The following is a 27,482-nucleotide window of genomic DNA, read 5'->3' on the forward strand; positions in this document are numbered from 1 at the left end:
GATGAAATCCAAAGAGGGCAGCTTGATTCTATATATCTTGAGGCCAGTATGTGTTTTTTTTTTTCTTCTTTTTCATCAATATGCAAGGCTAAAAAGGAATATTCTGATACTGTTGTCGAGACTCGTATCTACATAACAAGTCTAGGCCCAAGTCGTGGAAGTCGTGCGGGGGTTGTTGTGTACAGTGTGGCACTGTGTGGCACTTGTCTTGACACTTGTCTGACACTTGTCAGTGGTCGGTGGTCAGGTGTCCAAGAGAGAGGGTTCATGTTAACTACAGCCGTGCGCCAGGTGCCTCAACGCGCATGCTTTTGCATCTTCCTCATGGCTTCTCGGTGGATTTCAAGCATGTCTCCGTTCCTCATCCGCTCATCAAATGCACGGTCGGCGTCTTCTTTCTCTTTTTTCTGCACCTCCCTTCGCTGTGCCTCTGCTTCCTTCTGGCCCATGAGAACGGTTCGTTGCATCTCCATGTTGCGTTGCATCTCCGCCTCGCGTCCGCCACCCAGCAAGGGAGGGGAGCCGAAAGGGGAATCCCGCCCGGTATTCATCATGACAGGCGTCCCTGAGCGCAGTCCGTGCTGCACTGATTGACGGAAGCTGGCCAATTGAGCCTCTCTTGCCGCCAAGGTGGGCCGGGTCGACGATCTCTTGGGCTGATGTGAGTTGAAGGCCAAGTTTTCCGAGCTGTCTGCACCTGTAGGCCGGCGAGTAGGCACAGGCGCAGGCTGTGAGGGAGAGCCCGACACTAGCATCAAACCGTTGTGACGCATCATTTCCTTTCGCTGGCTGAGGGGAACGTCATCTGGGTCAGCCACACTGGGCATAGTCGCAGCATGTAGGGCATAATTGCGCAACGAGCCAGATTCGCTACCCAATCCCTGGCTTGCAAGAGTTGGCTCTGCCGTGTTCGAAAACAGGTTCCCCTGCGACTTGCTGCGGATGAATATCTCTCTTTGTCCCATCAGAGTCTGGGGACTGGAATAGGAAACAATGCCAGGGGTTGAAGGCTTCTCTGCTGCTGCCATTGTTGCAGGAGGCTGCGACGACATCTTGTCAAGAGCGACCGTCGACGAATGGCTGGAATCAGGCTGTGGAGTTTCGCTGCTCCCTTCTTCCGCGATTGGCTCATCTGTCGGTCCGTTTGCACGCTCTTCTGCAATGGACGTGAAATTCGGCGATGCCTGCTTGAATCCAGACGACTTTTTCCTCAATGATGAGGCGGGCCGGGCAATTGCTGATTGCGCTGCTCGTTGTTCAAGGCGAGGGTTCTGTTCTGTGGGAGATGCTGGTGGCACCACTGCAGTTGTGGCCGCAGGCAGATCTGGCCTGGGAGAGCGTCTGGTGCTACTGCTTGACATGGCCAAATCAGACGTTTGAGAAGTTGATCGTCTTACGAGGAATGGCGGGACTCCGTCTTCAGCTGTCCGTCTGAGGGCCTCCACATCGACGGGTGCGGCCTTTTCTTTCGTGTCTCTTGCCGTCTTGGGCGCTGCTCTTGCACGAGGGATGTGCAATTCGTCAAGCTCAGGGCGCTCTGCATTGCTCAGATGCTTCGCCCATTCATTGGTCCTGTAGGACATGGCTACTCTCGACAACGACCTCGGCAGGCGGTCCTTGGTCAAGCTTGCTGGTGCTGTGGAAGAATTGCTGGCAACAGATTCAGCCCGGTCGGATGCTGCCGGAAGATTCGGATCTGCCGGAGAATCCCTCTTGCCTTGCCCTTCGGCCTGCGCTTGGCTCAGTTGTTCAGCATTAGGAGTCGTATCATGGCCAGCAGGCTCCCCAACTATAACCGTGGGTCCTGGCGTACGTGTGCTTGAAGTTGGACGCGAGGCGGGGATCGCTCCTGCTGCCTCAGCTCCCTCGACGGGCGGTTCGTTATCAGGCTGTCCAAGCTTGGCCTGGATCTCGAGGCGCGGCGTTGCAGGCTCGCCTTTGCCGGTGTCTTCGTCTGTCTCATGGTCCTCGTCTATCGGATTGTGACCTTTGCTACTGACGCTTTCCTCGTCTATTGTCGCTGCCAGAGACCTCTCGTCATCTTCGGGCCAGCGCGTCCTTTCCAGAAACAGCTCCTCTGTACTCTTCCCTGAATCCGAAAGACCGTCTGCAACAGCGCCTTCGGTGCGGTCAGACCTCTGAGAAATGTTGTGAAGGAAAGAGGCGGGTCCTAGTGAGAGCCTCTTCACAAGCGATTGATACTTGCGAGGCGCTGAAGTCGCGTCCACCTCGGCTTCATCTGCGAAAGTGGCAATGGACGATCGATCCGCCTCGGACTTGGCGTCTGTTTCTTCAGGGACAATGAATGGGAGAGGAACCAACTCGGGAGCTTCGGGTACAATTTGAGCTTGTGAAGCGCGCTTACTGGCAACCGTGGATTTTGAATGCCTTTTCCCATCATCGCTCGACACCTGGGCGCCCTGTCTGGCCTCGTCCTTCTCGTCAGGCGTCGCTGCTTCTTGAACGCCCATCGCCGACTCGGGGACATCTTCGGCGGCAACTCGAACGGTAACCTTGCCTTCTTCGTTGACTTCCGCCGCCATCAACGCCTCAGGCCCGTTCCTCGAATGGTCCGATTCGGACATGTCGGTCAATTCTACGGCCTCGGCAGACAACTGTCTCTTTGACTCGGCAAGACTAGGTCGGAGTCTCTTTTCGCTTCCGGTATCGGTAAAACGCGAGTCTGCTATGCTCTCGGCAGCGCCATCGCCGTATACGCGTTCCCACTGTTGACGCTCGCGAGCATTGACCTCTTCGATTTGACGCCCAACAGTCTCCTCTTCATGCTCTAGATTTCGTTGCTCCTCGGCTCGTTCCGCGGCTCTCTTTGCTCTCTTCTCACGAACGATGCGCCACAGCTTGATCTGCGAGATGATTCCCACCAATGAGATGATTACAATGGCTGCCGTTTCCACTCGAATGCCTTTGGTGACGGGATAGGTATCGGCTCCGAGGGGAAACAAGTTGTCATTCATCCCCCAAAGGTAGGCCCAAAACTCCTTTAATCCCGCCTGGCTGAAGCAATCGATGCCAAGGACAGTTATGGTTGAACCTCCAAAGGCAATCAAGACGATGAGAGCCCAGTCTCTTGTCAGTCTGCTGAAGTAAAACGCAAGCCCGACTACGGTGAGGCTGGCGACGAAGATTGGTTTGGAAGGGGTGGTGCGCAGAAGCCCGCCCGGTACCAGGCACAATAGCCACATGCTGATGCAAAAGCCGCCGAGCGCGCACCCGAAGCCTTCCGTAAGCTCTTTGAAGAACAGCGCCGCGGCGCCGACGGCGCAGCCAGACATGACGGCCGCGGCGACGTACCCGCCTTGCAGCGCGTTGCTAACGGGTGTACTCATGACATAAATGATCAGGACCGCAACACCGAGTACTGTGACATAGGCGGTAGAAAAGAATGTGTGGATCCATCGGTTTTTTATACCAACAAGCGTATATATCACACCAGTCGCGAGCATGATGACTCCGGCAACTCCCCATCCCGGCGTGAGCTGAGGAGGCAAGGGTAGCTGGCCCGCCGGTATCGTGGCTACAGGCAGAGGATCAGTACTTGCAGAAAGATTGGCAAGGGAAAGTAGCGAATGGCTTCAGGCTGGTGAATAAAGACATACAGTTGAACAAGGTTGAATTATCCCCAAAACCAGCAGTTGTGGTCATGGTTGGCAGGACGGAGTTGGTTGTGCTGGGAGTGGGCGTGGATGATGTCGGAGTTGTCGAACGAGCGGCCGAGGCAGGCTCGTCGGATGGTTTGCCATGGGTATCGCTTGCAGACGATGCTGCTGGCCCGGCTCCTGTTGTCGAAGGTATCGGTGTAGAAGCAGGTGCAGTGACCTCTCTCCTTGCGACGACGGCGAAGCTCTGCGACGCGCTCGGCTGACATAATGATGCGAGACAAAGCAAGGCGCACAGGCAAGCCTGGTTAAAGATCATGGTCTACTGCTTTGAGCATCAATGTGGTCGAACTGGAAGAGAAGCTCGGGCAGTCGGATTAGTTATCGCGACGGGCTTATTCAAGGCTGTGAAGCATGGTTGTCGGTGGTTGGCGATGGGGGGTTGAGGTAGAAAGGCGGAAGGAGTAGGAGGGCGCGAAACGGAGCGACGCAACAGTTGAGACAGTATCGATGGAGAAGGGAAGTACCCTGGAACGAAGGGGTACTTGGCCAATTCGCGCTTGAAAGGGAATCGCAGATGGTTGTTGTTGTTGTTGTTGTTGCTGTTTTAGTATGTATATATTGCGTTGGCAGGTGTTTGACAAAGTGAACCCTTGCGGCCTGCACCGAAGGACTTTGGTGGGGTGTGGCAAGGCCTTTATTGAGGAACACAATGACGTGAAGTCAAGAGTCTTTTGCTTCTTCTTCTTTTGCCTCTTTTTCTTTTTCGTTTTTTATTAAAATAAATAAATGGATAGATAGATATATAGATAGATATATAGATAGATAGATGGGAAATAAAGTAAGCAGGGGGTGAAGATGGTTGACGACGTTGACGATAGCAAAGCCGGGGGAGCAAATGAGGAAAAAAAAAAAAAAAAAAAAAAAAAAAAAAAAAAAAAAAAAGAAGCAGGCGCTTCAAAGGTGGTCCTGCAGGCGACCGGGGGAGGGGGACTTTTCTTTTTTGATTAATCTCGGGGGTTCAGCTGGCTGGAGGCATCGGAGCAGTCAGAATATATCCCCCTTTGTGACCCGTGATGACACGGACACGGCAGTCACGAGTGACGACCAAAACGGACTGGCTGTTGCAGACGGCATACCCGGATTGGCGTCAATGATGCGTCAACCTCGCATGGGCTGACGAGATTACTCTTGCCCAGGGAAGGAACGAAAAAGGCAAGAACGGAGGAGCCAATTTCCCTGGGGCGGCGGCGGCGTCCGGTGCCACGAAACGATGGGGGGCCGCACTTGCCCCCCCGTTTCCCCCGTCCCCCTTTCCCTAGGCTCCTCCTTCCCAGCGGCGCGCAGCTTGCATTTTGTTACCATTTCGGTAACGAAGGTGGGGCCAGGGTGCGTGGCGTGGGGTTTGGCGGGACTTTTGAGGTAGCGCGTCGACACATAATGAGCTGGTGGTGGCTTTTCGCGGCCGGCAGGGGAGGGGCAGGGGAGGGGGCAGGGGCTAGGTGCAGCGCCAGCTTGAGCAAGGGGCGTTTGGCCGCGCGGGACTAGGGTATGGTGCGAGCGTGGTGCGAGCGTGGTGCCAGCGTGGTGCGGGAGGATATAGCGTTGCTGTGCGTAGGGGGCACGAGTCGGGTGGCACGGCTTGCAGCATCGTCGACTAGGTGTATATACATATCCATGTCGGTCGGACATTGATGCAGACTCCAGAGGGGTGGGGAGGGGGTGTTGGCTTCGTTCGACCTGGCAAGGCTCAATCTTCTCGGACAAGGTCTGGTTCGGCTTCTTATTCCCGCTTGATGGGCCGCGCTGCTGGCTGCGGGGGTTGGTTCGCGCAGCTATTGCCAGGCGTCTGATGGCCAGCCAAGGCAGCAAAGGAGATGGGACATACGTTGACATTAGGTTAGGTAGTCTTGGTTCGTCGCCAAATGCGACATGCATGCAACGCCACAGCGCCGCAGCGCCACAGGCCCGCTCCGAGGGCCCCCCCGGGGGCTGGCTCAGGCACAGGCGCGCCAACCTGACTGGGCGGCGCTTCCTTCCTTCCTACATGTATGTTCCTTCCCATCCATCCATCCTTGGACCCCAACTGAGCCGGAGCCGGCTGGTGGACCAGCAGCAGATGACGAAAACGCTTCGCACCGTCGGGCGACACGGACACGACCAGCTGGTCTTTGTCCAGATTCACGAGGCGCGTCATCGCGTCGGTTGATCCGATCGGATCAGTGCCAAGGGGTGCCAGCCATGCACCACCGCCGACTGGGCCGCACGTCTGCGTTCTCGGACGGGTTCAGAGCATAGCGTGGCATGTCTCAGCAAAAAGCCCATGGCCATGGCCATGGCGGCAGGGGCGGGCGGGCGGATGCTCTGCTGGGACACGTCGGGCTCCTCTGGCCACGGCCGTCTTTCTCTGTTTTTTTTTTTTTCCCTCTCTTTATTTTTTTCTTCTTCTTCGTGGGTTGAACTTGCTGGTGCTTTGTCAGCGGGTCGACGATGGTAGCGGCTGTGCGGAGTACGCGCAATCGGGGTTTGCCGGCCTTGGCAAGCCGGCAATCGGACCAGCGGACGGGCGGGTGTCGGGCTCTCTGCGCCGTGCGGATTCTGAACCCATCATTATTAGAAGCAGGAGTCAGTCAATCGTCTGCAAGTGCCGCGTGCCTCTATTTCCTCTGCCATTGCCACTGCCATTGCCATTGCCATTTCCGTTCCCTCCCGCTGTCACCTCCACAAACCACCCGAATGCGCCCCTCCTCCCCCCCGTACCAGAGGGAAGCAAAGTTCCCAGGCGGGCTCTTGTCCGGCTTTCGTTTCCCCTTTTGCAAGCTCTCGCCTCACAGAGGCACGTACACAGGCCGGCATGGGTTTGCCGTCATTGGGCCAGCTCGGGCAGTCCCACGGTCCTGGAGAGGGAAAGGGTCAAAAAGAAAAGGGATAAAATCTTGTCAAAAGAGCCTGGTGTCCAGGTGCGAACGAACGAACGAACACGCAGGGATTGCCGTCACCCTTCCGTCTGCCAGGGTTGTGCGGCGAGAATGACGAACTCTTGGCGGGGCAGGAGCGGGGCGCTCCGGGGGGGGGGGGGGGGTTCCTGCCTGCTTCGACGTTCGAGGAGGAAACGAGGAGATGAGGAAATGACGACAAATCACTCGCGAGTTCACCGCCGCCCGCCCAGCTGGATGGAAGGTGCGGGTGCGTACGAGCGTGGGTTTCCAAGGCACCTACCTTAGGTACGTACATACCTACATAATGTACCCTCCTCCGTTGCTGCTCGGGAGTTGGGGCACTCGGGAATCAACTTGGCGACCCGGGGGGTAGTTCGTCCCCGCCGTTGAGCTTTGAGCTTGACCGAAATCGCGATTTGATTCAGCCGAGTTTAATTTCAGAGCGACCCCACTCCGTCCATGCGCCGCGTGTTGCGGCGTTGCATGTCATGTATGCTGCGTTGTTGCGTTGCGTGCGTGATTCTGCCAACTACCACCGCCATCACATCACGCCCTGCGCCGGACGCTCAACCAAAGCCTTTTTTTTTTCTTCCCCCCCGTGCTGCCTGGGAAAGGATGCTCCCTGCTGCCTGGGAAAGAAAAGCTCCCTTGTCAGGAACCCCGAAAATCCCGTGTAATATTGATATCCCCCCCCCTCTCCTGGGCCAAGCAAGTAAAATCGTGCTGCAACTTGCCAGCTGGGCACCCCAGTATCAATCAGGATGTTGCCCGCCGCCGCCATTGCCGCCGCCGTGCAACAAGCGAGGACAGAACAAAGGACAAAAGGACAAAAGGAAGAAAAAAAGGCTTGTGCGCCGGAACATCAAGTGATTCATCTCGAATGTGTGGATGAGGGATGGCCGAGAACCAAGCAAAACACAGCAGGGCATAGCGTCACCACCAGCGTTTCCCCCAATCAGCCATGGCGATTGTCACCGTCGCCCTCCAAGAAGGTCGAATCGTCGCCATGCAACCAAACCGCCATGTTGGCGTGCCGGCCCGGGCCTGTGCTCCGATATGGCATGCTACGCGGGATTCCGCCAGCCGCCGCGGATTCAAGAGAGGCACAAGTGCACTTGCTGACGCTGTAACACCTAGGAAACCCGAAAGGTATCAGCGGATGCATCCTCATCTCGAGCGGCTTTCAGCAGCTGCTTCCGGGGACAAGCATAGGCGGCCGAGGCCTGCAAGACGGCCGCAGAGTCTTTTCCCTTTTTTCCCTTTTTTCCCTTTTTTTCCTTTTTTTTTTAGAAAATAATGGTATATATTTTCTGGGCGCAACAAACACGCCCCGAGTGGACGTCGCGAGTCCAGCACCACGGCAAGCTGCCGAGTGCACCGTTGCTTTGGGAACAGCATCAGTGTAGATCCCGCACATCAATCACCGTGTACGTAGTATTGCAGTGTAGTAGCTCTTCTGCAGTACGTTTTTAATTTTCTATTTTTTTCATTTTTTTAAAATCGTCATCGCTTTCGCCTGCCTGCCTGCCCGCCGCCCTGTAGGTCTCAGTTTTGTCCCGACCCCGTTTTCCATCGGCTCCTTCATCCATGTCCTCGTTCTGCGTGATGATCATGTCGACTGCCGGCTTTCTATATCGCTCTATCGTGGTCGTCGCGTGTTGGTCTGCCTACCCCCGTGCCCCCGGTTCTTGCCCTCAACCCCCCTCCTTTGGGAGGCCAGGCCATTCGGGCCTGAACCAAGCAACCCGCACATGGGGAAATTCGTGTGACAGTAATGCTGTTGGACTGGCTCCGTGTGTGCAAGTCTGGAACAAATCACAGGTCGCAGATGATAGGAATCGCCGTGTGTCTTGTACATCGCTTGTGTATCCGTGTATCCGTGTATCCGTGTATCCGTGTATCTGTGCATCTGTGTATCTGTGCATCCCCATCCTCTTATTCTTCTTGGGTGGAAATATGGCTCGTGGCGATGGGGGAACAAGGTACCCTCGGTATTCCTGCTGCATGGCAGCATGTGGCAATACTTGCTTGTTTTTTTTTTTTTTTTTTTGTTTTTTTTTGCATGACTAACATCCTGGTGCTGGGCATTGCACACGCGTACCGACCGATGCTGAGGCACGTAAACCATGAGTTCTTTTCTCTGTTGCAACCCTACCAGTTAGCCCCCGTGATACGTCATGGAAGGAGCCTGTATAACCTAGAGCCAGAGTAGGCCACGTATCCTGTACCTCCCTGGGAAATCCGGGACGTTGAATCATTGCTAGCAGGCGAGTCAATGATGCCACGGGCGGAGAGACGCTGTTTCCCGCACATGGTCGTCGCAGGGTCGGCAAATGGATATTGCAAACTGTGTGTATTCTGACTCGAGTCTTTCGCTCGGCAGACTCTCATGTAGCAAAAGTGTATTCATCATACCATCCTCGTGTACACCCGTCCCTGGCTTTCATCATGGAGAAGAAAGAAAACTAATTTTTCAACAAAAAGAAAGAACGAAACAAAGAAGGAAGGAAAGAAAGAAAGAAAGAAAAAACCCTCACCATGCAATGGTATCATAATCTCGCCATCGTTGACAACATGACTCGGGGAAACAACAATACAAATAACGCACAAGTCAAGGCGCCAGCAAGAAAAGTTTGAATGAACGTCTATAGGCCAGACAAACGCCATGACCCAGAGCAAATGAACAAACAACCCGGTGAGAAAAAAAAAGAAAGCATCACCTGACAACTCAACGACCACATGGAAAGTGTCTAGAAAATCTATTGCCAGAGAAGAGCCAAGATGGGGGCAAAAAGCAACGACCAAGGGAGGCATAGAGAGGCGAATAAACCTCATTTCTTCATGACTCCACTATATCTTGGTTTGGAGGATTGTTTCGCGACTCTGTTTGCGCGGCCGTGTTTTGCGGAAATACGGGGTTTCTTGCCCAGGGTCGTTAGCGAGAACAGCGAGCGTGTCGCCAGCATCCAAACTTGTACAAGGGCATTGAGCGGGAAGAGAAGCACTGCCATGAGTGATTCTACAATCCGCACGAATATGCTCTTGGAATTGCTGTTCTTGGCGGCAATCGCTGCCAAAGCGAGTGCATCGTCCATGCGCAAATCAAGGGCCGAGAATCGACAGTCCGTCTGATACTGGAGCATGGTGGCCTTTTTCTCATACCGTCGGACGGCACGATTGAGGGCATCGAGGTCGGGTTGGATGGCGTTGCGGACTTCCCGAGTCGCGGTCGCTCTGTCTTGGCCCCCGACGGAGCTCGTGTCTTGGCCATGGTCCCTGACAAATTCCTCGGCAAGCGACCGAGCCTCCAGCCTCTCCAATCGTTCCAGCATCTCCTCGATCTGCGACCCGATCTGGGTTGGCGACGCAAAAGGGTTGCCGTGGATCACTCTCTGCAGGTGCAGAGTCCTCGACTGCACCAGTTTCAGGCTGTGGGAAAAGGCACGGAGCTCTGATGCGAGCAGAAAGATGGTCAAGTTGTAATTGGACACCAAGCCCTCGGACGGCCGGCTCAGCTGCACTCTGATGAAGTGTAGCAGATACGCACTGAGCAAGGGCAGGGCAAAACACGAGATCAAGGCCAGAATTTCGTGGGCGTAGAGCTCTCGGAGCGCTGCTCGCTGTTGCGGTGTTGCAAAATGTGTCGGCTGTTTCCCGCCGGCGTTTCTCCCGTCGTCTTGCTTCCAAGGCCCTCGGGTGTCCTCTGGAACGCCGTCCAACCTGGTATTTCTGCGGGCGCTGCCGGCCGCCAGTTGGTCGTTACCGTTGTCATCGTCGCCGTCGCCGTCATCTTCACCCACGGCCACCTCCTCAACGGCAATTTCGGTCTCTGATTCCTGTTTAATGCGAACCTGCTGTGCGGCATGGTACCAAACCCTAAAGCCGGGGCGAGGGGGGGGGGGGGGCGACCTGATGTTATCATTCAACTCTTTATAGAAATTCGCCTGAAGAGTCCAAAGGGGGAGCCCTAGGTGTACGAAAGAGCTTTACATACCACGGTTGCGTCACTGACCAGTGAAGGAAAATGCCAGACAAAGCTAAAAGCATAATGTCCGTGACGACAGAATGACCATTTTTGAACAAGATGCCCGCGACGGCTGGAAGCAAAGCGAATGCCAAGGACAGCGATGCCAAGGAGGAAGATTCTGGCGTGGGGAGCTCGTGGACAGAGTTGGCCCTCGGATTGAGTATGTTCCGAGCTCCATCCAGTTTGTAGTCTGAAAAAGTAGAGCTTATACGGGGTAGCCCTTGGGGCATGCCGTCAAGGGAAGCGTCTTCCGAGCGGCTGGTGTGAGACCTTTGCCTTTGCCGGGCTGGAGCGGCCTCATCCACGGTTTTGCAACGACGGATGGCATGGCCACCAGGGCCACTGACCCCAGTGGCAAAAGCCGCTGACTTGGAGTTGCCGGTGGGAGGTTTCGATGTCGAGCAAGCTTGAGGAGCTGTCGCATGCGATGGTGATGACGGCGAGCCGCCTTGATTCGGCATGATACTGGCCCAATGGCTTTGTCCTCCAGGGGCGCGAGAAGATCGTATTACAAACGAGCTTTGGAGGGGGAGGGGGCTTTGGGAGCGCAGAAAAAACTGATAAAAATGAGAGGCGAAGAGAAGAGAAAAAGAAAAAAAAAAGAAAAGAAAAGAAAAAGAAAAGAATAGAAAAGAAAGGGAAAAAAAAAGGAAAAGGAAAAGGCCCAGAGGTTGAAGGGGAAAACAGAAGAGATAGGGAAAGGGCTTGGCGACAAGGCGGGACAAGGGACGGAGTTGACAATCTGACAGGCTGTCGGAGTCGTCGCTGTCAATGCTGTCAATGCTGTCAATGCTTGGAGGACGTCATTGGTGGTTGACGTTGACGAGGCGGCACGGTACAGTACGTACTCGGGAGTCCGCACTTCGTGCTTGGGAGCGACTCGTTTGGTTGTCTGGTGGTTTGCTGATGACTCGGACTTGGGAGCAAGGGATTTGATGCCTGAAAGAGCTGGTGACTTGTGTTGCCAAAACTCATCCTGTCGTCACTAGCCCCCGATTGCTTGTTGAACCTTGCGTGCACACATCAATGGCAGCACAGGGCAGCCCAAGATTATTCTGGGTCTGGGTCCATTTGCCCCAGGCCTCCATCATCCATCAGGGAGAGAGGGAGGGGAGGGGGAAGGCGGTGGAAGGACTACGGAGGGAGGGCTTTGGCGGGCTACGAGGCTTGGCCTGATGGTGACATGGATTATGTTGTATTGACAGTATGTGGTTTGCAATTGGACCCACTGACACCCACTGACACCCACTGACACCCACTGACACCCACTGACACCCACACTGTAGGTGCTTGGTGCCCCGTGCTGGACTGCTGGACTGCTGGACCGAGTGCTGCCAGTGGGTGGAAATCCGGGGTAGTGGAAGGGCGTGCTGCGACGACGGGCCATGCATGGCAAGGGATAAGGCAACTGCAGCTGCAACGGCGACATCTTTTGTGGCGTTTGGTCTGGTCTGGTCTGGTCTGGCTGGTGCGATGGGACGAGAGGCTGCCCCCAAAACATTCAATCCTCCAAGCTGCCGAGCAGAGTACCGAGCCGAGGGCGGCCGTGCCGTGCCTTGTTTACCGAGAGCACAGTCTGGTTGTCTCGTGTGCGTTGCCCATGATATTGAAGCTTTCCGGCCGGCCACGAGGAATGGCCAATCTACTAGGTAGGTCTGGTAGTTGACCCGACCAGCGGCCACGGGTTGCTGGCGGTTGGCTGGGGCGACCTTGGTGGCCGTCACTCGCCGTCACTCGCCGCCTGCCGTCTGCCGCCTGCCGTCTGCCGCCTGCCGCCTGCCGCCTGCCACCTGCCGCTTGCCACTTGCCGCCTGCCACATTGCCGCTACTAAAAAGATTCCATTCAAGGCACATGCAAGCCTCCATAGCAGCCGCGCGTGCTATGTACATATCGACTAACACGAGCTAGCCGCCCCAAAAGAACAACGTTTCGCCTCGAGGCCCAGCCCCAGGGTCTTTTTGCTGCTTCCCTCGAAATGATGCCAATGTGTGTGCCAAGTTCTCCAACGTTGCGCTGAGGTCTGCGCCACGGCCGCCGCAAACGGTCAACTTGTTTGTCTTTGACGAGTCTGGTCTGGTCTGGTCGGTTCTGGTGGGCGCCGGGAAACCGTAAGATGCCTGCGCCTGCCGCGGCGCGTAAAGGAACAGGCCGCGCCTGCACGTCACCTGCTGCCCCTGCCCCTGCCTCTGCACCCGCACCCGCACCTGCCTTCTGGCCGTTCTTGCCGTTCTGGCGGCAACAATCTCACCACCACCACCACCACCACAGCGCAATTGGCCCAACCGCAACAACAACAACAACAACAACAACAACAACAACAACACCATCATCACCATCCAAGTTGCCCGCTGACCGAGCCCTATCTGCCACGGGCAAGAAGCCACGGTCAGCTACCCTCGACCACGACGCACCTGCAGTCATCGCCCGCCGCAAGACCGGTGTCGAAACCCGTCGTCCGTTCCAACCCCCTGAGCACCACCGACACGACCGCCGTGCCGGCTTCAACTCTCCCGCGACGCCGGAAGCTTTCTCAAACCCCTCCCCAGCCCCAACGCAAGGATTCGCCCTGGACGCGGCAGCGGCTCATCGTCTTGGAGCTCATTCTCGGCAACCTACCAGCCCTGTCGCTGTCACGCTGCTCGAATCCGCTGCTGAACCAGCTGAGCCTGAGCCTGCTCAACCTGCCGCCGCCGCGGTCATTGGTTCCCAGCCTCCTCCTCCACCCGCTTCCAGTCGTCGGCGAGACAACGTCAAACTCGCAAAGTCTCCGTTTCGAAGCCGTTCCACAGCAACTCCTGGACTCCCGGCCGGCCGTTTGTGGAACCCAACCAATTCCACCCCTCGCATCCCCCAGCAGCATCGAAAACGAAGACCATCCACGCCGCCTCCGCCCGCCGTTCCCTTGCAGCATCCGTTGCTTGACGCATCTGCGCTTTCGTCCAACCCTATTGCCATCGGGACTGGCAGCTACCCCCTTCTCACCCTCTCCGAGCAACGACAATCGCGCCATTCCGTTTCGGCACGCGCAAGCCTGCAAATCGATCGAAGCGGATCCAGCCGCCGCCGCATCAGCTTGCCACCATCTGTTCGAGCCTCCAACGAAGGCGAACCGCCCCCGAACCTCAAATCGAAAACCCTGGAGCTAGCAGCACCGGGACTCTGTACCGCCCATTCTCCGGCTGTCGACGCCGCACCGGCAAGCAAAGGCAAGCAACGGGCAATCATGACCACTCAACTTGACGAATCTAGAAGGTCGTTGCAAAGGGATCTCGAGCGCGGACCAGATGTAACGGACCCGAGAGCCTCCAATGCTTCTGCTGCGGACGGCATTGGGTCTGCAATCTCTTCGTCCAATTCTTCGATTATGGGAGAGGATGTCCAACCAGACTCTGGGGACGAATGGGGACCTCAGCATCCCTGTTATCCGCACCTGAACCCTTACGTGCCCCTCGATTCGTCGGAATACGCTACCACGCGGATCATTCGGGTCAAGAGGGACTGGCTTGTGGCGGGAGACTTGGCACCGACTTTTTCCAACCTTTACCCCGAGATTCTGGACCCCGCTGGCGTTTCTGAACCAGAGTTTCGACGCATCGTAGAGAAGCTCAACAAAGCCTTGACACGCATTTTCGACCCTTTTAGCTTCCGCAACCTGCTGGACAGCGTGCTAGGACTTGTTACTGGCTGGTTATGGGACGACTTTGGTCTGGCAGCTGCCAAATCCCGTTTGAGGAACCTTGAAAAATGGATCGAGAAATGGAATCAAGAGATGGAGAAGACGATGGCGTCTGAAGAGGGAGTCGTTCCGCCGAAGCTTATACCGCTCCGGCAATCGGGATACATGACGGTAAGTCAGATGATTGTGACTTTAATGAGCCCGGTATGGATGTGTTGTTACGGGTGTCATGGACCAACTGCTTGCTAACTAACTGTTTGCATTAGCTGGATATACAAATTCCGGATCCCGAGATAGCTCCAGCATCTAGTAGTATTCGGGCTGGTGAGTCCCGGAACGTGTTGCCAACGGAACCGCTGCCCGTCCTCGGTGCCTGAGGGAACGTGGATAACTGTTATTCTGCGGATGAAACTAGGACAAGCTGCCCAGTTCTCCAAGAAGCCAAAAAAAAAAAACAAAAAATTCAGGCTTTCAGTGGTATTTACGGCATGTGACATTTTTTTTATCCGTTTTAGATTTGGTTTTTTTTTCTTTCTTTAGCTGGCGTTTGGAATTATGTGGCCTACACTGCTGCCGCACTCGATACCACGGGCATGCCGGTGATGGATCCGAGTATGCTTTCCCACAGAAGAGCACGAAGTTGAATTTTAGTCGTCCTTTGTCACGATGGGCTCTTGGTGTCCTGGTGTCTACGGGCTGTTGTGCTCTGGGCCATTTCCCCCCGTTGGCAGCCTCGTCAGGCCGGCACACGCAACAAGCAGACAAATGTCATGTACATGGACTGAAATAGGAAACGCCATCTTGGAACGCGACCTGTTGTGCAGCCTCGTCCGGACTGCCGTGCGAAACCACCCACGAAGAGGACATGCCGGCCGTATCGTATCGTAGCCTTGACATCTGGCACCACGTTGCGGCCCTGGGTGCGGACGGGCACAAAAGCACAAAGCATTGATGACGGGGTGCCCATCGTGTGGAGTTGCTTCGCTCGACAGACAAAACACGGCGCAGCTATGGTGGATGGGCTATCCAAAAAGCAGTCTTCATCTTGGATGCGGAGTGGAGGCCATCACAGCTCACTGCACGCATTGTAGTCCAAACAAATCAGATGGAACTCGAAATGCCATCCTCGGCAAAGCACTTTTGCCAACTTTTCTTGCTCGTGCCAAACTTGGCAAGGCTCAACACGCCCAGCCCAGGGGAGAATCGTACGGGAGTACTTGCCCATGATGTATTGAATCAGCCCTGGGGAATATTCCGTCTCCCCCCCCCCCCCCCCCCCCCCCCCCCACCCCCTACTCGGCCCGGTCTTGCAACTTTCGCTTCCCGGATGCCGTGGAGCCCGTTTCCATCTCCACGTCGGTGCTGCTTCCAGCGTCCTCTTCCTCCTCGACAATCTCCCACTCAACCCTTACGGTGCCGTCGTCGGACCGCTGGATGCCGTGCGTGCGTCGCATCTTGCTCAGCCTTGTGCCTTCCACCATGCCGTCGAACCACGGCACGCCGTAGGATTGCCGCAGGACCTGGCCGCGGTTCATAGCCTCGGGCGAACGCTTCCGCGCCTCCTCCGGCTCGCTCTCGCTCTCGTCGGGAATCAGACCGAGGTCCTCCAGGTCCTGCAGGTCTTCCTGCAGAAGGCTGCCCAGCGTGAGGTTGATGTACTCGGCCTCGCTCCGCGGCTGCTCCGACCAGTACGAGAGAGGGGTCCCGCAAAAGCCGCAAAAGTTGCGCTTGGCGTGCTCTTGCCTGGGGTGCGTGTATACGCGCCGAATCATGGCGTGCGTCTCGTCGTCGAAAAAGGCAAACGTCGTGCTGTGGAGCCATGCCAGAGGGACGCGGAGGTAGGCTGCCAGCGGTGTCGCGAGCGTCTCTTCTGCATGATGTTGGGAGGAGGAGGCAGCAGCAGCAGCATCAGCCGTCTAGTTCAGGACCCCCCTTTGGTTCACGATTATTGCGCTTGGGGGGGGGTTTTTTTTTTCCCTTTCCCGTCCATCATGGCCAAACTTTCCGGTCCCCCTCCGCTAGAGGGAGAAGGGGAGAAAAAAAAAAAAAAAGAAATCAGCGGTGCGACGGCCCGCAGCACTTACGATGTGATCTCTCCGTGCTGAACAAAACCTGGGCTTGCTGAGCACCGTCTTCTGGGAGCGCGATTATGTACCGGTTCCGCCCACAGACGCAGCCGCCCCGCAGAGGCCGCAGCGCGCTCATGCCGGTCGTCGAGTTATTGATCAAAGGGAGCCTGGACAGGGAAATACGATGCGATCCTTGAGTCCGCGAGGTCAGTCACCGAGTGGCGAAAGAAAAATGGCCGATGGCGATTGGGGCGTGCGTGCGAGGAAAGAGAATGACGAGCTTCAGCAGGCAGACATCAAATGGAGGCGAGAGTGACGGAAGCTGCAGCCCGTGGTGGGGCAGTTGCAACGTGTAACCCTTTACGTGTAAGCGTCGTGTATATTAGGTACCTTACGGAGTAACTCGCGACAAGAGCACGCGTGTACTCGGCGGTATGCTTTCGACGATTCATTAGGCTGGGTACCTACCCCCTGTTGCTGCTCCCTCTGTGGCCGACAGGTACCTCGAGGTGCCTCCTGAGCAAGGTAAGATACGTGTGACGGCATGCGGGGTAGGTGCCTACCTAGGAGAGGTAGGTACCTTAGGTCCAGGGAGGAGGCACTTGGACAATAAACCCGCCAGAAGCTCACATGCAGACTTGCTGGTTCCATCTGAGTGGGTACATTTACAAGGCACCCAAGGTAGGTACCGTATTTATCTCTCTGAAAAAATATCTCATCAACCCCCAAAACCCTCTGGATAAAGCCTCCCCGCACCGAGTACTTGCAGATGAAGTCGACATGATAACAAGACATGCTACACTTGACGACTTGTCTGTTCCAACCGATCCGAGAGTATCGTCTACGGGTTACGGTCCTTCCTCGCCCAGTCCCGTAAATCATTCTTCTTGATCTTGCCGGTACTGGTCTTGGGGAGCTCCTCCACCACCTCTACCTCTCTCGGCACCATGAATCTGCTGATGTTACTCTGATGCTTGGCCCAAGCAACGACGTCTTCTCCGCGCACCGTCTTGCCTTCCTTGGCCGTGACGTACGCCTTTGGCCGCTCACCCCACTGGTCGTCCGTCACGGCCACGACGCCGGCTTCGAGAATGTCTGGATGCTGCACGAGCATGCTCTCCAAAGCTACAGACGAAATGTTCTCTCCTCCAGAAATGATGATGTCCTTGGCTCGGTCAAGAATCTGTGCGCTGCCATCCGGATGCCAGACAGCCAGATCGCCAGAGTGCAGAGCGCCCCCTGCGAAAAGCTTCCTCGTACCATCCGCATCCTTGTAGTATCCCTTTGCGCAAATGTTTCCGGAAAAGACGATTTCTCCGATTTCTTGACCATTCTTGGCAACGTCAGTCAGCACACCCTCGGGTTGGTCAGGCTTGATGATTCGAATAGGCAAGCTGGTGACGAAGCCGTGTCCTTGCCGAGCCATCTTGGCGTATTTTTGTGAAGGAGGGAGGTCGTTCCATTCGGGCAGCTGGTAGCACTTTGTGATGGGGCCATACGTTTCTGTGGTTGCGTGTGTGTAAGCGCAACGCTCAGACAGACAATGCCGCTCGGATGTAGATGCCGGCTCACCTGTCATTCCATATACATGGACGGGCATGAGGTTGAGATTGGTCTGTTGCGCAGGGTTTTTAAGCACATGTGCAGGGAGGACTGGTATCAGGATGTGCTGAACCTACCATTTGTTCAAATAGGTGACCGGTGGGGGGACTAGCAGCCACTGTCACTTGGACCGGGCTGGGAAGCTTCTCGGCTTCCTTTGCGGCAACGAGGAGAGTATTCACGGTGGGCGCGGCATTGAAATGTGTGATGCCTTCCTCCTTGAGGAGTTTCCAAATCAGAGGGTAGTTGATCTTTCTTAAACAAACATTGAGCCCTCGAACAGCCACGACGGACCAGGGGAATGTCCAACCCATAGCATGGAACCTAACCCAGACAGTTAGTCGATGAGAAAAACCCCCGTCTGTCTTGATGGGCAGCAACGTGTGTGGGTTCCCGACACGCGTGGTACTGACATTGGCAGAGTCCAAAGATAGCGACAATGTCCATGATTGAGACCGGATTCGATGATGTTTCCCATGGCCGCTAGGTAAGCGCCCCGATGAGTGTACACGACTCCCTTGGGCCGTGACGTGGTGCCAGATGTAAAGGGTATGGCCAGCATGTCGTCTTCGTTGCTAGCTTTGCACTGCAGTCCGGACCAAGCGAGGCCACCTTGCTCCTCATCATAGGCAAGACCCTCCAAGATGGTTTGATTGAACTGGCCACAGGAAGGACCTCGGGCGACGTGGGTATCCTGGGCCGGCAAGCAAAGGTTAGCGAGCAAAGGTTTAGCGAACACTGACTGGCTGGTGGTGTATTGCAAAGCGATGGCACGCGGAAAAAGTGGTCGGGGTTGTTGGGGCTGGAGCTTACGACATCGACAATCAACGGCACGTTGCTGTGCTTCTTTGCGTAGGCGCCGAGCAGATTTTCAAACTCTTGGTCAACAATGATGCAGTCAACCTCGGCGTGCTCGAAGATGTAGGCAATGTCATGCTCCTTGAGTCTGTAATTTGCGGGAACAATGACACCGCCCGCGGCAACAATACCGTATATCGACTCGAGGAAGGCAGGGGTGTTTGGGGCAAGGATGCCGACACGAGCTAGCTTGTGCTTCTTGAGATAGTAAGCCAAGCCTCTGGCTCGGTCCGCGAATTCTTGGTAGGAACGGCGCAAAGTGACCCCGGTGGGGGTGATGTGAAGGATGGCTTGGGCATTGGGCTCGACGGCTGCGGCGCGCTCGAGGAAAAAAGTCGGCGACAAGTGGTGGATGTGAGGAGGCGGCTGCGGTTGAGGGAGCAGGTGGCCTAGGATAGACTGAATGCGCGAAGAAGGGCCAGACATGGGAGGATGTTGCAGGGGCCTTGCCGATTCGATGGCAACAGACAAGAGGCACGAGGCAGCACCAGACTTGGGGATTCGTAGGGAGGTAGGTGGTGACAACCAACGGCTCGTATGGTAAGGAACAAGATGTTGTGGTCGATGGACGCGACAAGGGGAGTGAGTTTTGGTGGTGCGAAAAGGGGACACGGGGAGCGAGACTCGGATTTGGCCGGCCCAGAGGAGAATGGCGCAGAGACCAGTCGCCAGACAAGACACGGGAGATGCTGCCTCCGGGCTGGCGGATGGGTGAAGTGGTGAGTCGTGACGGGTGGCTGACTCGGCTGAGGTTGACTTGACTGGCTTGACCAGGTTGACGACTGACTGACTGGCTGGCAGACAAAATCCCAGACAAATCCCTGCTTGCTAAAAGTCCAAGGGGCAACGGTCAACCAAGAGCCTTGCCAGCCACTAGATGCCCTCGGGCCTCGCTAGGAATGTGAAGACATGGCCAAACGCAGTCAGCATCCTCCCTGGGCTGAGCTGCGAAGAAAAATCGGAAACAAAGCGATGGCTCGGAAGGGTGCAGATTCCAGACGATCGCTGACTGAGACAGACAGACAAGACAGACAAGCATTGTCCAGTCCAGTCCAGACTGCAGGTGCAGGGCCTGGGGCAGGGTTCTGCGAAAGCTTCCGATGCTAAGCATTGAATCAATCGGCATGTCTGATTGGCGCACCGCGCAACCTTGGCTGGATGGGACAACGGAATGAGGGCGATGAGTCCACGAACGGACTGGACACGCAAAAAGAAGCCAGGCTCCTACCATTTTTTAAGCTTTCCCCTCTGTAATAGTAAGTTGAAAGGTTGTCTTGAAGGTGTCACCAGCGTAAGCCGGACAGCTATGAGGTACCTTGCGTACCTTGCGTACCTTAGGTACCTACATGTGCGGAGCAGGCACCTGCTCTTGGTAGGTGCCTGGCCTTGCATCCCCGCCCCCGCAAGCAACTGTCGAACAGGGATCCTACATAGCACGGACCAGCGTGTTCAATACTACAGGCAGGCGCGACTGGGTCAGGCCTGCAGGTCAGTGGTAGATACAGTACCTAGGTACCTATGTGCTCTCGCACTGATCGTAGCTCGTGGATCCTAATCGGTACATGCTGGCGCTACCCGGTACCCAACTTGCTGCCTCCGAAGTTCGGTGCCAAGGGCCAATGCGTTCCAGGGCAACTTCGACAACCTCCCGCCTCTCTCTCAACTCTTCTTAGCTGTCGTCTTCCCAGCAAGCCACGCAAGCAAACAAAAAAAAAAAAAAAAAAAAAAAAAAAAAAAAAAAGAAAAGAAAAAAGAAAAAAAGTAGTTGTTGGCAAATGTGTTTTCGCACGCAGGTGGGAAGGCATTGGCTATTTCTTCTGTTCCCCGTCTTCCGCGTCGCAAGTTTCGTACTGGTAGCTGTCTGGCTCGGGTCGTTTCAAACGCTCCGCTCGACACCCAACGTTGTCGGTTATCGCGAGTCCCATCCAGCCTTCGTCTCTGGGCTTTGACTGTCCTGAAAAGGGACTGATGAGAGACAATCACCTCAATTCGAATCATTTTCGGAGAGCTAGGCAGCCAAGCATTTTGCCCGCTGGACTTGTCCCATCTTTGGTGTAATGGCTCCCTTCCTCAGGCCCCATTCCGGCCATGCTGGCCATGCCGGCTCTTCCGCCTCGGCGTCTCACTGCGGTTCCCGCGTTGCTCACTTTGTGCAAACGCTTTTTGAATCTGGAGCTTTTTATGATGGCGAGCTGACTTTTTATCTGCAGGCAGAGCACCGCCCCTCAGCCTCTTGCACTTTATGCCTTCGCAGAACCCCAAGAGCCCAACCGCCATTCGGCAAGGCGTACCTCGCCTGTCCCTGTCCCTGTCTTCATCCTCCATTTCCCCCAATCGATATGATAATGGCACAGACCAGGTCCAGAATCGGGGCCGACGCCTCTGAAAACACCGCATCAAGCGATCCCGACGCTGCGGAGGAGGACACACCAGTACCTGATGCTTTCGAGACGAGTCATCATGGTGATGCAGATGAGCATGCTGAAGAGGCCGACGCTTCAGCTGAGCTTGATGAATTACCGATTGAGCTGATGACCCTCACAGACAGGTATTGGAATTCTAAACTTTTTCAACTGCCTGCCGGTGAACTTTTCTGACCCTATGCCGTCAGTTTCATTGAGTCTCTGAGCGCAAAAGTGCACTCGACGCCGCCGAGTATCGAGAGATTATCGCGCTTATTTCAGGACTTTTATGCCCTCGCATCTTCTCATATAAATACGAATATAAGCGCTCTTATTGTGCAGCAGACTCGTCGTACGTCGTCAGTTCCCTCTCCGTCGTCGACACCATCTGCAGCGAGTCGATTCCGATCCAAGGCTGCATCCCTGGGCTCAAAGGACAAGCCAAAAGAAGAAGGCGAACGACAAATGATTACTTCCGAAGAACTAGCCAATCGTAAAAGGCTCAGAAAAGCACTCGAGCTGAAGAGAGGGTTGCTAGAGGAAGCCGTTGAGCGAAGATTATGCGAAGGAATATACCACAGAATCTACAGGCATAGAAGCACGCAGGACGAGGCCCAGGACGAGAAGCTGAGGTCGAAAACTGCAGCCCTAGCTCTTGTTGGAATCAGTCCCTTGGACCTGGGCGTGGACTATGGTGAAGAAGCGGCGCAGGACCCCGAGGCCTCGGCAGCCGTGACTTCGCAGATGCGGGCGTCACTGGCCGAAGCAAGATCAGACATGGTCAAGATGAGCCGAGGACGGTATCCTCTAGCCAAAGCCAATCATTTGAAGGCGGCTCACAGGAGCATTGTCGACACGCTTGCCCAAGTTCATCCCTCTGCGTCCGCAGACGAGATAATGCCCATGCTGATATACACGCTCATCACCCTGCCACCCGAGAAGCTCAATGTCATCAGCGACATGCACTTTATCCAGTATTTCCGTTGGGCGCAAAAGCTCACGGGCGAGACGGCCTACTGTCTCACCAACCTGGAAGCGGCCGTCAGCTTCCTCCAAACGGTAGACTTGTCCACCTTGCGACCAGATGAGCAGCCGTCAGGGCCGCCAAAACCCGACGGTCAAGCGGCAGGAACACCAAAGGCCGAGACCTTCCCACCGGCTTATGGCGTGACTGCGCCATCTGCAAGCGGTAGCGAAGCGAGCAGCGACAGCGCCGCGGCCCCGAAACCCAGACCATCCCCGTTTGGCCTCGGAGCTGGCCTCGGAGCCGACCTCGGAGCTGGCCCTGCCCTGAGAAACAGGAGGTTAAGCGATCTTGTCAACAGTCCTGCTCAAGCGCTTGGCGCCGCCAGTGGCGCCGTGTTCAACACCGCCGACCAGGGCCTCAAGACTATTTCCAACAGTCTGGGAGATAGCTACGCATTTCTGCTTGGAAAGCTAAAGGAGCGCCAGGATCAACCCAAGGAATCCATCATGGTTCCTCGCACGCTGGATGACGCCCGCAAACTCGTCAGCACTCCACCCATGGACGACGACGACAACGCCAGCACGACCAGTTCTGCCGCCGCCGCCGCCGAGGGCGTGGAGCAGCAGCCCAAACGTCCGTCTGCCCGTCAAGATCGCGCCCTAAACCTCGCGGGCGGCCGGCGTGATGCCAGCGCCGACAGTGCCCTCAGTGGCACCTCTGCTGCCGGCAGAAAGCCCGCCCTCGCAGACGACCTCAAAAGGTCCAGTACGCCCACGTCAGCAGCAACGCCAGCTCCGGCAATGCTCGACTCGGTGCGCAATCTGGGCAGCTCCTTCAACCCCATCGGACGGCTATCCAGCATGGGCATGATTCGCGGGTTTGGACGCACCGCTCCGACTCCCTCTGCTTCCACGAACAGTACACAGGCAACCGATGGCGGGGACCTCGCAACCGTGCGTCGCTCTCTCTTGTGCTTCTTTCTTTTTTGTTTTTTCCCTCCCTGGCTCCCCCTCCCCCATCTCAAAATTCCCCATGCCCTTGCAGCATCCGTCCGGCTCCCCCCCCCCCCCGCGCTGACCATGTGTAAACAGGCATTCCCCGACATTGCGCCGGCGCTACCTCCCAAGCAAGTAGTGGTCCCCAGGATCCAGCCTCCTAATAAGCGTTTCATGGAACTCCAGAGTCCGGGCGAGCTAAAACTGGGAGAAGTTCGCGAGCTGCTCAAGGACTATCGACGCCTGGCTGTTGTATTGAAGAACCTCGGCGCGTTCAGCGAAGAGTGAGGTTTCCAAGCCATTTGAAGAATTGCGTGGCGTGTGTTATAATAATCAAGAGGTTAATGGAATTGGAACGAGGCAAGGAAATCTTTTTATCGGAGTGCAACGACATGTGTGTATATCACCAATACTGGATAGCGAGGGCGGCTGGCCGGTGTTTATTTTGTTTTTATCTGGGTGGGAGTGTTGGGTCTTCTTTCTCAGCTGGAATCACACTCTTTGTTGTCAATTAGACGCTCAAACAGCAAGTAAGAGTAGAGACACTAGACCTGCTAAACTTGCTTTTGCCACGGTCCTGTACGGGGTCATGCGCGTCTTGGAAATACGACTGGACTGAGCAGTCTCGGCACAACGACGTGGCAGCTGAATGCACTTGACAGTGTTTTGTCTGGCACGACTTGGCAAGGGGCTACGTGGTATGCTAGATTCCTAAATGACGCCCAAGCTCACACCGTTAGGAGCAGATTGTAAATTGCGCGCTGTGCCAACCGCCGATGCGATGAAGGAAAGGCAAATCGTCTCATCTTTGTGTGTGTATTTACATGTTGATGTGATGTGATGTGATGTGAGGTGTGTGTGTGTGTGTGTGTGTGTGTTTGCAATCGCTTGTCTAAGACGACGGCGGTTCCCAGCCGAAAAAAAAAAAAAACCAAAGATAAACAACAAGATACGAGCAAGAAAGTAAAGAGCAGCAAACGTCGACACAATCATCGATTATATACATAGACAGTTCTCGAGTGCTGCCAGATGGCCTTGGATCACCATGGGTTCATCTAGAACATCGGAGCAGTGTCTGCTCTACGTGGCTGATCTCGTGATGCAGCGCTGGAGATGGGGTCAAGCTCTACCGTGTCCCCGTCCCGTTTGGGTTCTGTAAACGTCCTCATCGGACTGATTGGGGAACCTTGGGAGTCGGTTGAGCCCACGCGCTGATGCGACGGACCGTCTCGAGCCACGACAGGTCCAGGGTGAAGAAAGGACCGGACAACGCTGTTGGTCCGTCCACGCTCGCGGCTCTTACTGCGGGTTCGAGTCATGTTGGTGCCCTGGCGCTGGAAACCAGATGCGGTGGCAGGAAACAAGGCGGCATTTGTCCTTGCCAACGCCGCTTCCTGCTCTTCTGCTTCCCGCCTAAATTTCTCTTCGCTCGGAAGGAGAATGGCCCTGTCTAGGCCGTAAGGGAGGCCGCGGTGTCGGCCGCGGATCTGCATGGCGATAATGACTAGCTTGCCAATCACGGTGAACTGCGAGCACAAGGAGGCGTTGACTCCCCTTGCGCCCATGCTCAAGCCTACAGTACCATACGCGCTGACAACCTCGAACAGGACATCGAACAAGGCAAACCTGCCAGCGACAAGCTTCGGGCCTTCACTCATGGCAAGGATGAAGAATCCCAAAAAGACGTACCACAAGTCAAAGGACAGCTGGCGTCGTAGATGGGTTCCGACATAGGACAGAGCAGGGGCGTCTTGGTCGTCTTCCACATCGTGCTTCTGATACATGCCAAGAGACTTTTCCTCGTAAACGTTTGTTCGACGGATTGAGATGGCAATGGGGAATACCGAGATGTACATCATGATCATGTAGAGAACCGGCATGGCAGGGTGCAAGTCGGACAGATTCACGGCAGAGAAGCCAGCAGTTCTGGTCGACGCGGCTTGGAAAAGGCCGATGACCACTCGGTTACTAACACTGTACTTGGCAATCGGTTCAGAACCCAGCTAATAATCGGATTGCTGTCGGTTAGCGAAAAGCAAACAGAGGTGAAACGGGGGTGATGAATAAAACACGAGACTAGGTGAGGGAGACCTACGTCGAGAACCATGAAGAAGAGAAGGTCGAGCGCGTTGAGGACGACCAAGATCCAGAACAGCCACCAACTCGGCCCGGATGGGAACAAGAGCGTGAAACAACGACGGGGATGATCGAGCAAAAATCTCAGCTCCTCCCATATCCCGGACCCGACTGGAGCGAGTTTGGCAGCCACCCAGATGATGAAACGCAGCATGACGGGAAAGGCAGTGTTGCCGATGAGAATGAAGAACCATGAAATCATGAGTGTGAACTTGGATGTGTTGAATGAAATCATGCTGTCAGGAGTAAGCGTGAAGCCTACGTCCATAAAGGCCACATTCGAAGTGAAGAAAGCCCACCACGTTCTGCTCACGCCGTCCGCCTCGACAATCTGACCGTAGTGGTCGTTGTGGAGTATAAATGGCAGCAGACAAACAAGAATCACGAGGTGGAAGCCCCAAAAGTACACCAAGAGAACGATCAACAACGTCCTCAAAGAACGGTACTCGATGCCTCCTAGCTCTTCTCGCTGCTCGAGCGTTAACCCGACAAAGTTGGAATTTCGGCCCATGGTTGGAGTGTACGACAAGTAGGGCATGTCGTCCGCTTTGGAACCAGACAGCGCAGAGCGGATGGTGTCAAGAGTGCGTGTTCGGACAGCTTTGACCGGTCTCGCATCTTCAGCGTCCTCCTCGTGGTACTTGTTTTGGGAACGGTTGAGGATTCGGGGCTTGCGAAATCTCAGCGTATCCAAGGTACTGCCGGCGGCCTTGACGCCGTCTTCGAGCTCGTCCATACGGCGCCTATGAGGCTCCTCGATGATAATCGTCGGCTGACGCTCACGCAAGCGTGCCGAATCCGGCCTGCCGCTCTCCAGTCTTGAATCAATTGTGGCAGCGAGATTGAGCCGATTGTCATCCTCTTCGCGGATGTCACCTGCCTCGAGCCTTCTAGGCCCTAAGCCACGCTCGGCATCTCGCGGACCCGGGATACGAAGAACCTCGTCATCGTCTTGGTTGCGCTGACGCTCTAGAATAGCAATGTGCTCGGCATGAGACCGATGCTGGGGAAACTTGGTAGCATCGTCTTCCATGCCATCGCTTCTCTTGACTGTCTCTGCAAATGTAATTGCAGTGTGGGCTGGTAGATTGCGTCCCGAGTTTCCACTTCCTCGGCGTTCTTGTCCAACCAATTGTTGCCTTGGACTTGCTTCATCAGACTTCTCTACGACGGCAGGCTCGGCTGATTGGGAATGGTCACCAGAAACAGTTGATGCGTCACTCTCGTCACTTATTTTCGCACCTGTTGTCTTGGGTTGGTGAGCAACGGCCCCCTCCAACAGAATCCCGTCATTGGTTATTCTCTGCTTAGGACCATTCTGAGGGACCAGGGTGATGTTGCGCCCATTGACACCTTGCTCCGTCCTATGCATGTCGCTCTGGCCCTTGGACTTGGATTTCGTCAAAGTCCTTCGTCTCAGTCTTACTTCGCGTGCCCAGCTGCGAAAGCGCTTTTCGAACCAGTACAAGCGCAAAAAGACGACGCAAGCGTGCATGGTGATTGGATTTGATGTCATGGCAAACAGATAAATCATTGCCTGCTGAAACCCATTGAGGAGGTTGACGTCGACCGGATTCAAGCCAGCTTGCGTGTTCGCTCCGCTTGCAAACATGAGCGCATCAATGTATGCTAGTTTCCCCTTTCCCGCTATGAATATGGCGACTGACGCGATAATGGTCGCTCCAATAATCCAGAAATCTGCCAGCATCATATGCGGTTAGCCAGACTCGTGTGGCTCTTGACAGGGAAAAAAAAAAAAAAGTGATCCCCCGACCCACCAACTTACAATGAACTGTGATGAAGCTGAAATGGGGCTTCTTAGCTATGAATGCTGGTTTTGCCGCTTTCAACTGCTCCCAAAGATAGGAGCGTGCCCCTTTCAACATGACGAATGATGAAATTCGTGACAGACTTTTCTTTACGAAAAAGGCTCACCGGTCAGTAAGGAAGGTGACTTTGGGGGGCCTGTGAGCCTTGCAGATTTCAAGCGTGAGTCCAATCAGAGGACTTTGCGTGCATAAAAGGGCAAAGCTGCATGGTGAGTAAACTGGTAACAGGCGTGAAGGATTCGGTGTCACCTGTCATTTAGCAGTGGTCGCGCTTTTTCGACTAGTAGAGAGAGATTAGTATTCTGCATACAATGCTTCTTCAGAGCCAGGATGAGCAATGCGAGGCGGCGTTGATTCTTAGATA

The 27,482-nt window shown here is 55.3% G+C and overlaps 7 protein-coding genes across 7 annotated transcripts; 2 read left to right on the plus strand and 5 right to left on the minus strand.

The window, feature by feature from the left end:
- Positions 1-296: 296 nt before the first annotated feature.
- UV8b_02846 (uncharacterized protein) lies at positions 297-3,663 on the minus strand (the record flags this gene model as incomplete). Its single annotated transcript, XM_043140344.1, has 2 exons — positions 297-3,535; positions 3,618-3,663. The coding sequence occupies 2 exons, from the start codon at positions 3,661-3,663 to the stop codon at positions 297-299; spliced, it is 3,285 nt and encodes a 1,094-aa protein (XP_042996278.1).
- Positions 3,664-9,387: 5,724 nt separating this feature from the next.
- Positions 9,388-11,044, minus strand: UV8b_02847 (uncharacterized protein; the record flags this gene model as incomplete). The annotated part of the gene is made up of 2 exons (XM_043140345.1): positions 9,388-10,432; positions 10,551-11,044. 2 exons carry the CDS (start codon positions 11,042-11,044, stop codon positions 9,388-9,390), a joined length of 1,539 nt encoding a protein of 512 aa, XP_042996279.1.
- A 1,653-nt stretch (positions 11,045-12,697) lies between these two features.
- On the plus strand, positions 12,698-14,637 carry UV8b_02848 (uncharacterized protein; the record flags this gene model as incomplete). Its single annotated transcript, XM_043140346.1, has 2 exons — positions 12,698-14,431; positions 14,527-14,637. 2 exons carry the CDS (start codon positions 12,698-12,700, stop codon positions 14,635-14,637), a joined length of 1,845 nt encoding a protein of 614 aa, XP_042996280.1.
- A 915-nt stretch (positions 14,638-15,552) lies between these two features.
- On the minus strand, positions 15,553-16,465 carry UV8b_02849 (uncharacterized protein; the record flags this gene model as incomplete). Its single annotated transcript, XM_043140347.1, has 2 exons — positions 15,553-16,130; positions 16,345-16,465. The coding sequence occupies 2 exons, from the start codon at positions 16,463-16,465 to the stop codon at positions 15,553-15,555; spliced, it is 699 nt and encodes a 232-aa protein (XP_042996281.1).
- A 705-nt stretch (positions 16,466-17,170) lies between these two features.
- UV8b_02850 (uncharacterized protein) lies at positions 17,171-19,215 on the minus strand (the record flags this gene model as incomplete). The annotated part of the gene is made up of 5 exons (XM_043140348.1): positions 17,171-17,832; positions 17,902-17,944; positions 18,009-18,255; positions 18,345-18,625; positions 18,745-19,215. The coding sequence occupies 5 exons, from the start codon at positions 19,213-19,215 to the stop codon at positions 17,171-17,173; spliced, it is 1,704 nt and encodes a 567-aa protein (XP_042996282.1).
- Positions 19,216-21,134: 1,919 nt separating this feature from the next.
- Positions 21,135-23,441, plus strand: UV8b_02851 (uncharacterized protein; the record flags this gene model as incomplete). The annotated part of the gene is made up of 3 exons (XM_043140349.1): positions 21,135-21,337; positions 21,401-23,111; positions 23,250-23,441. The coding sequence occupies 3 exons, from the start codon at positions 21,135-21,137 to the stop codon at positions 23,439-23,441; spliced, it is 2,106 nt and encodes a 701-aa protein (XP_042996283.1).
- Positions 23,442-24,208: 767 nt separating this feature from the next.
- On the minus strand, positions 24,209-27,175 carry UV8b_02852 (uncharacterized protein; the record flags this gene model as incomplete). Its single annotated transcript, XM_043140350.1, has 3 exons — positions 24,209-25,156; positions 25,249-26,987; positions 27,076-27,175. 3 exons carry the CDS (start codon positions 27,173-27,175, stop codon positions 24,209-24,211), a joined length of 2,787 nt encoding a protein of 928 aa, XP_042996284.1.
- Between the last annotated feature and the right edge of the window lie 307 nt (positions 27,176-27,482).

The sequence above is a fragment of the Ustilaginoidea virens genome, chromosome 2 (genome assembly GCF_000687475.1).
Source record: "Ustilaginoidea virens chromosome 2, complete sequence".
In the NCBI taxonomy this organism is placed as follows: Eukaryota; Fungi; Ascomycota; class Sordariomycetes; order Hypocreales; family Clavicipitaceae; genus Ustilaginoidea; species Ustilaginoidea virens.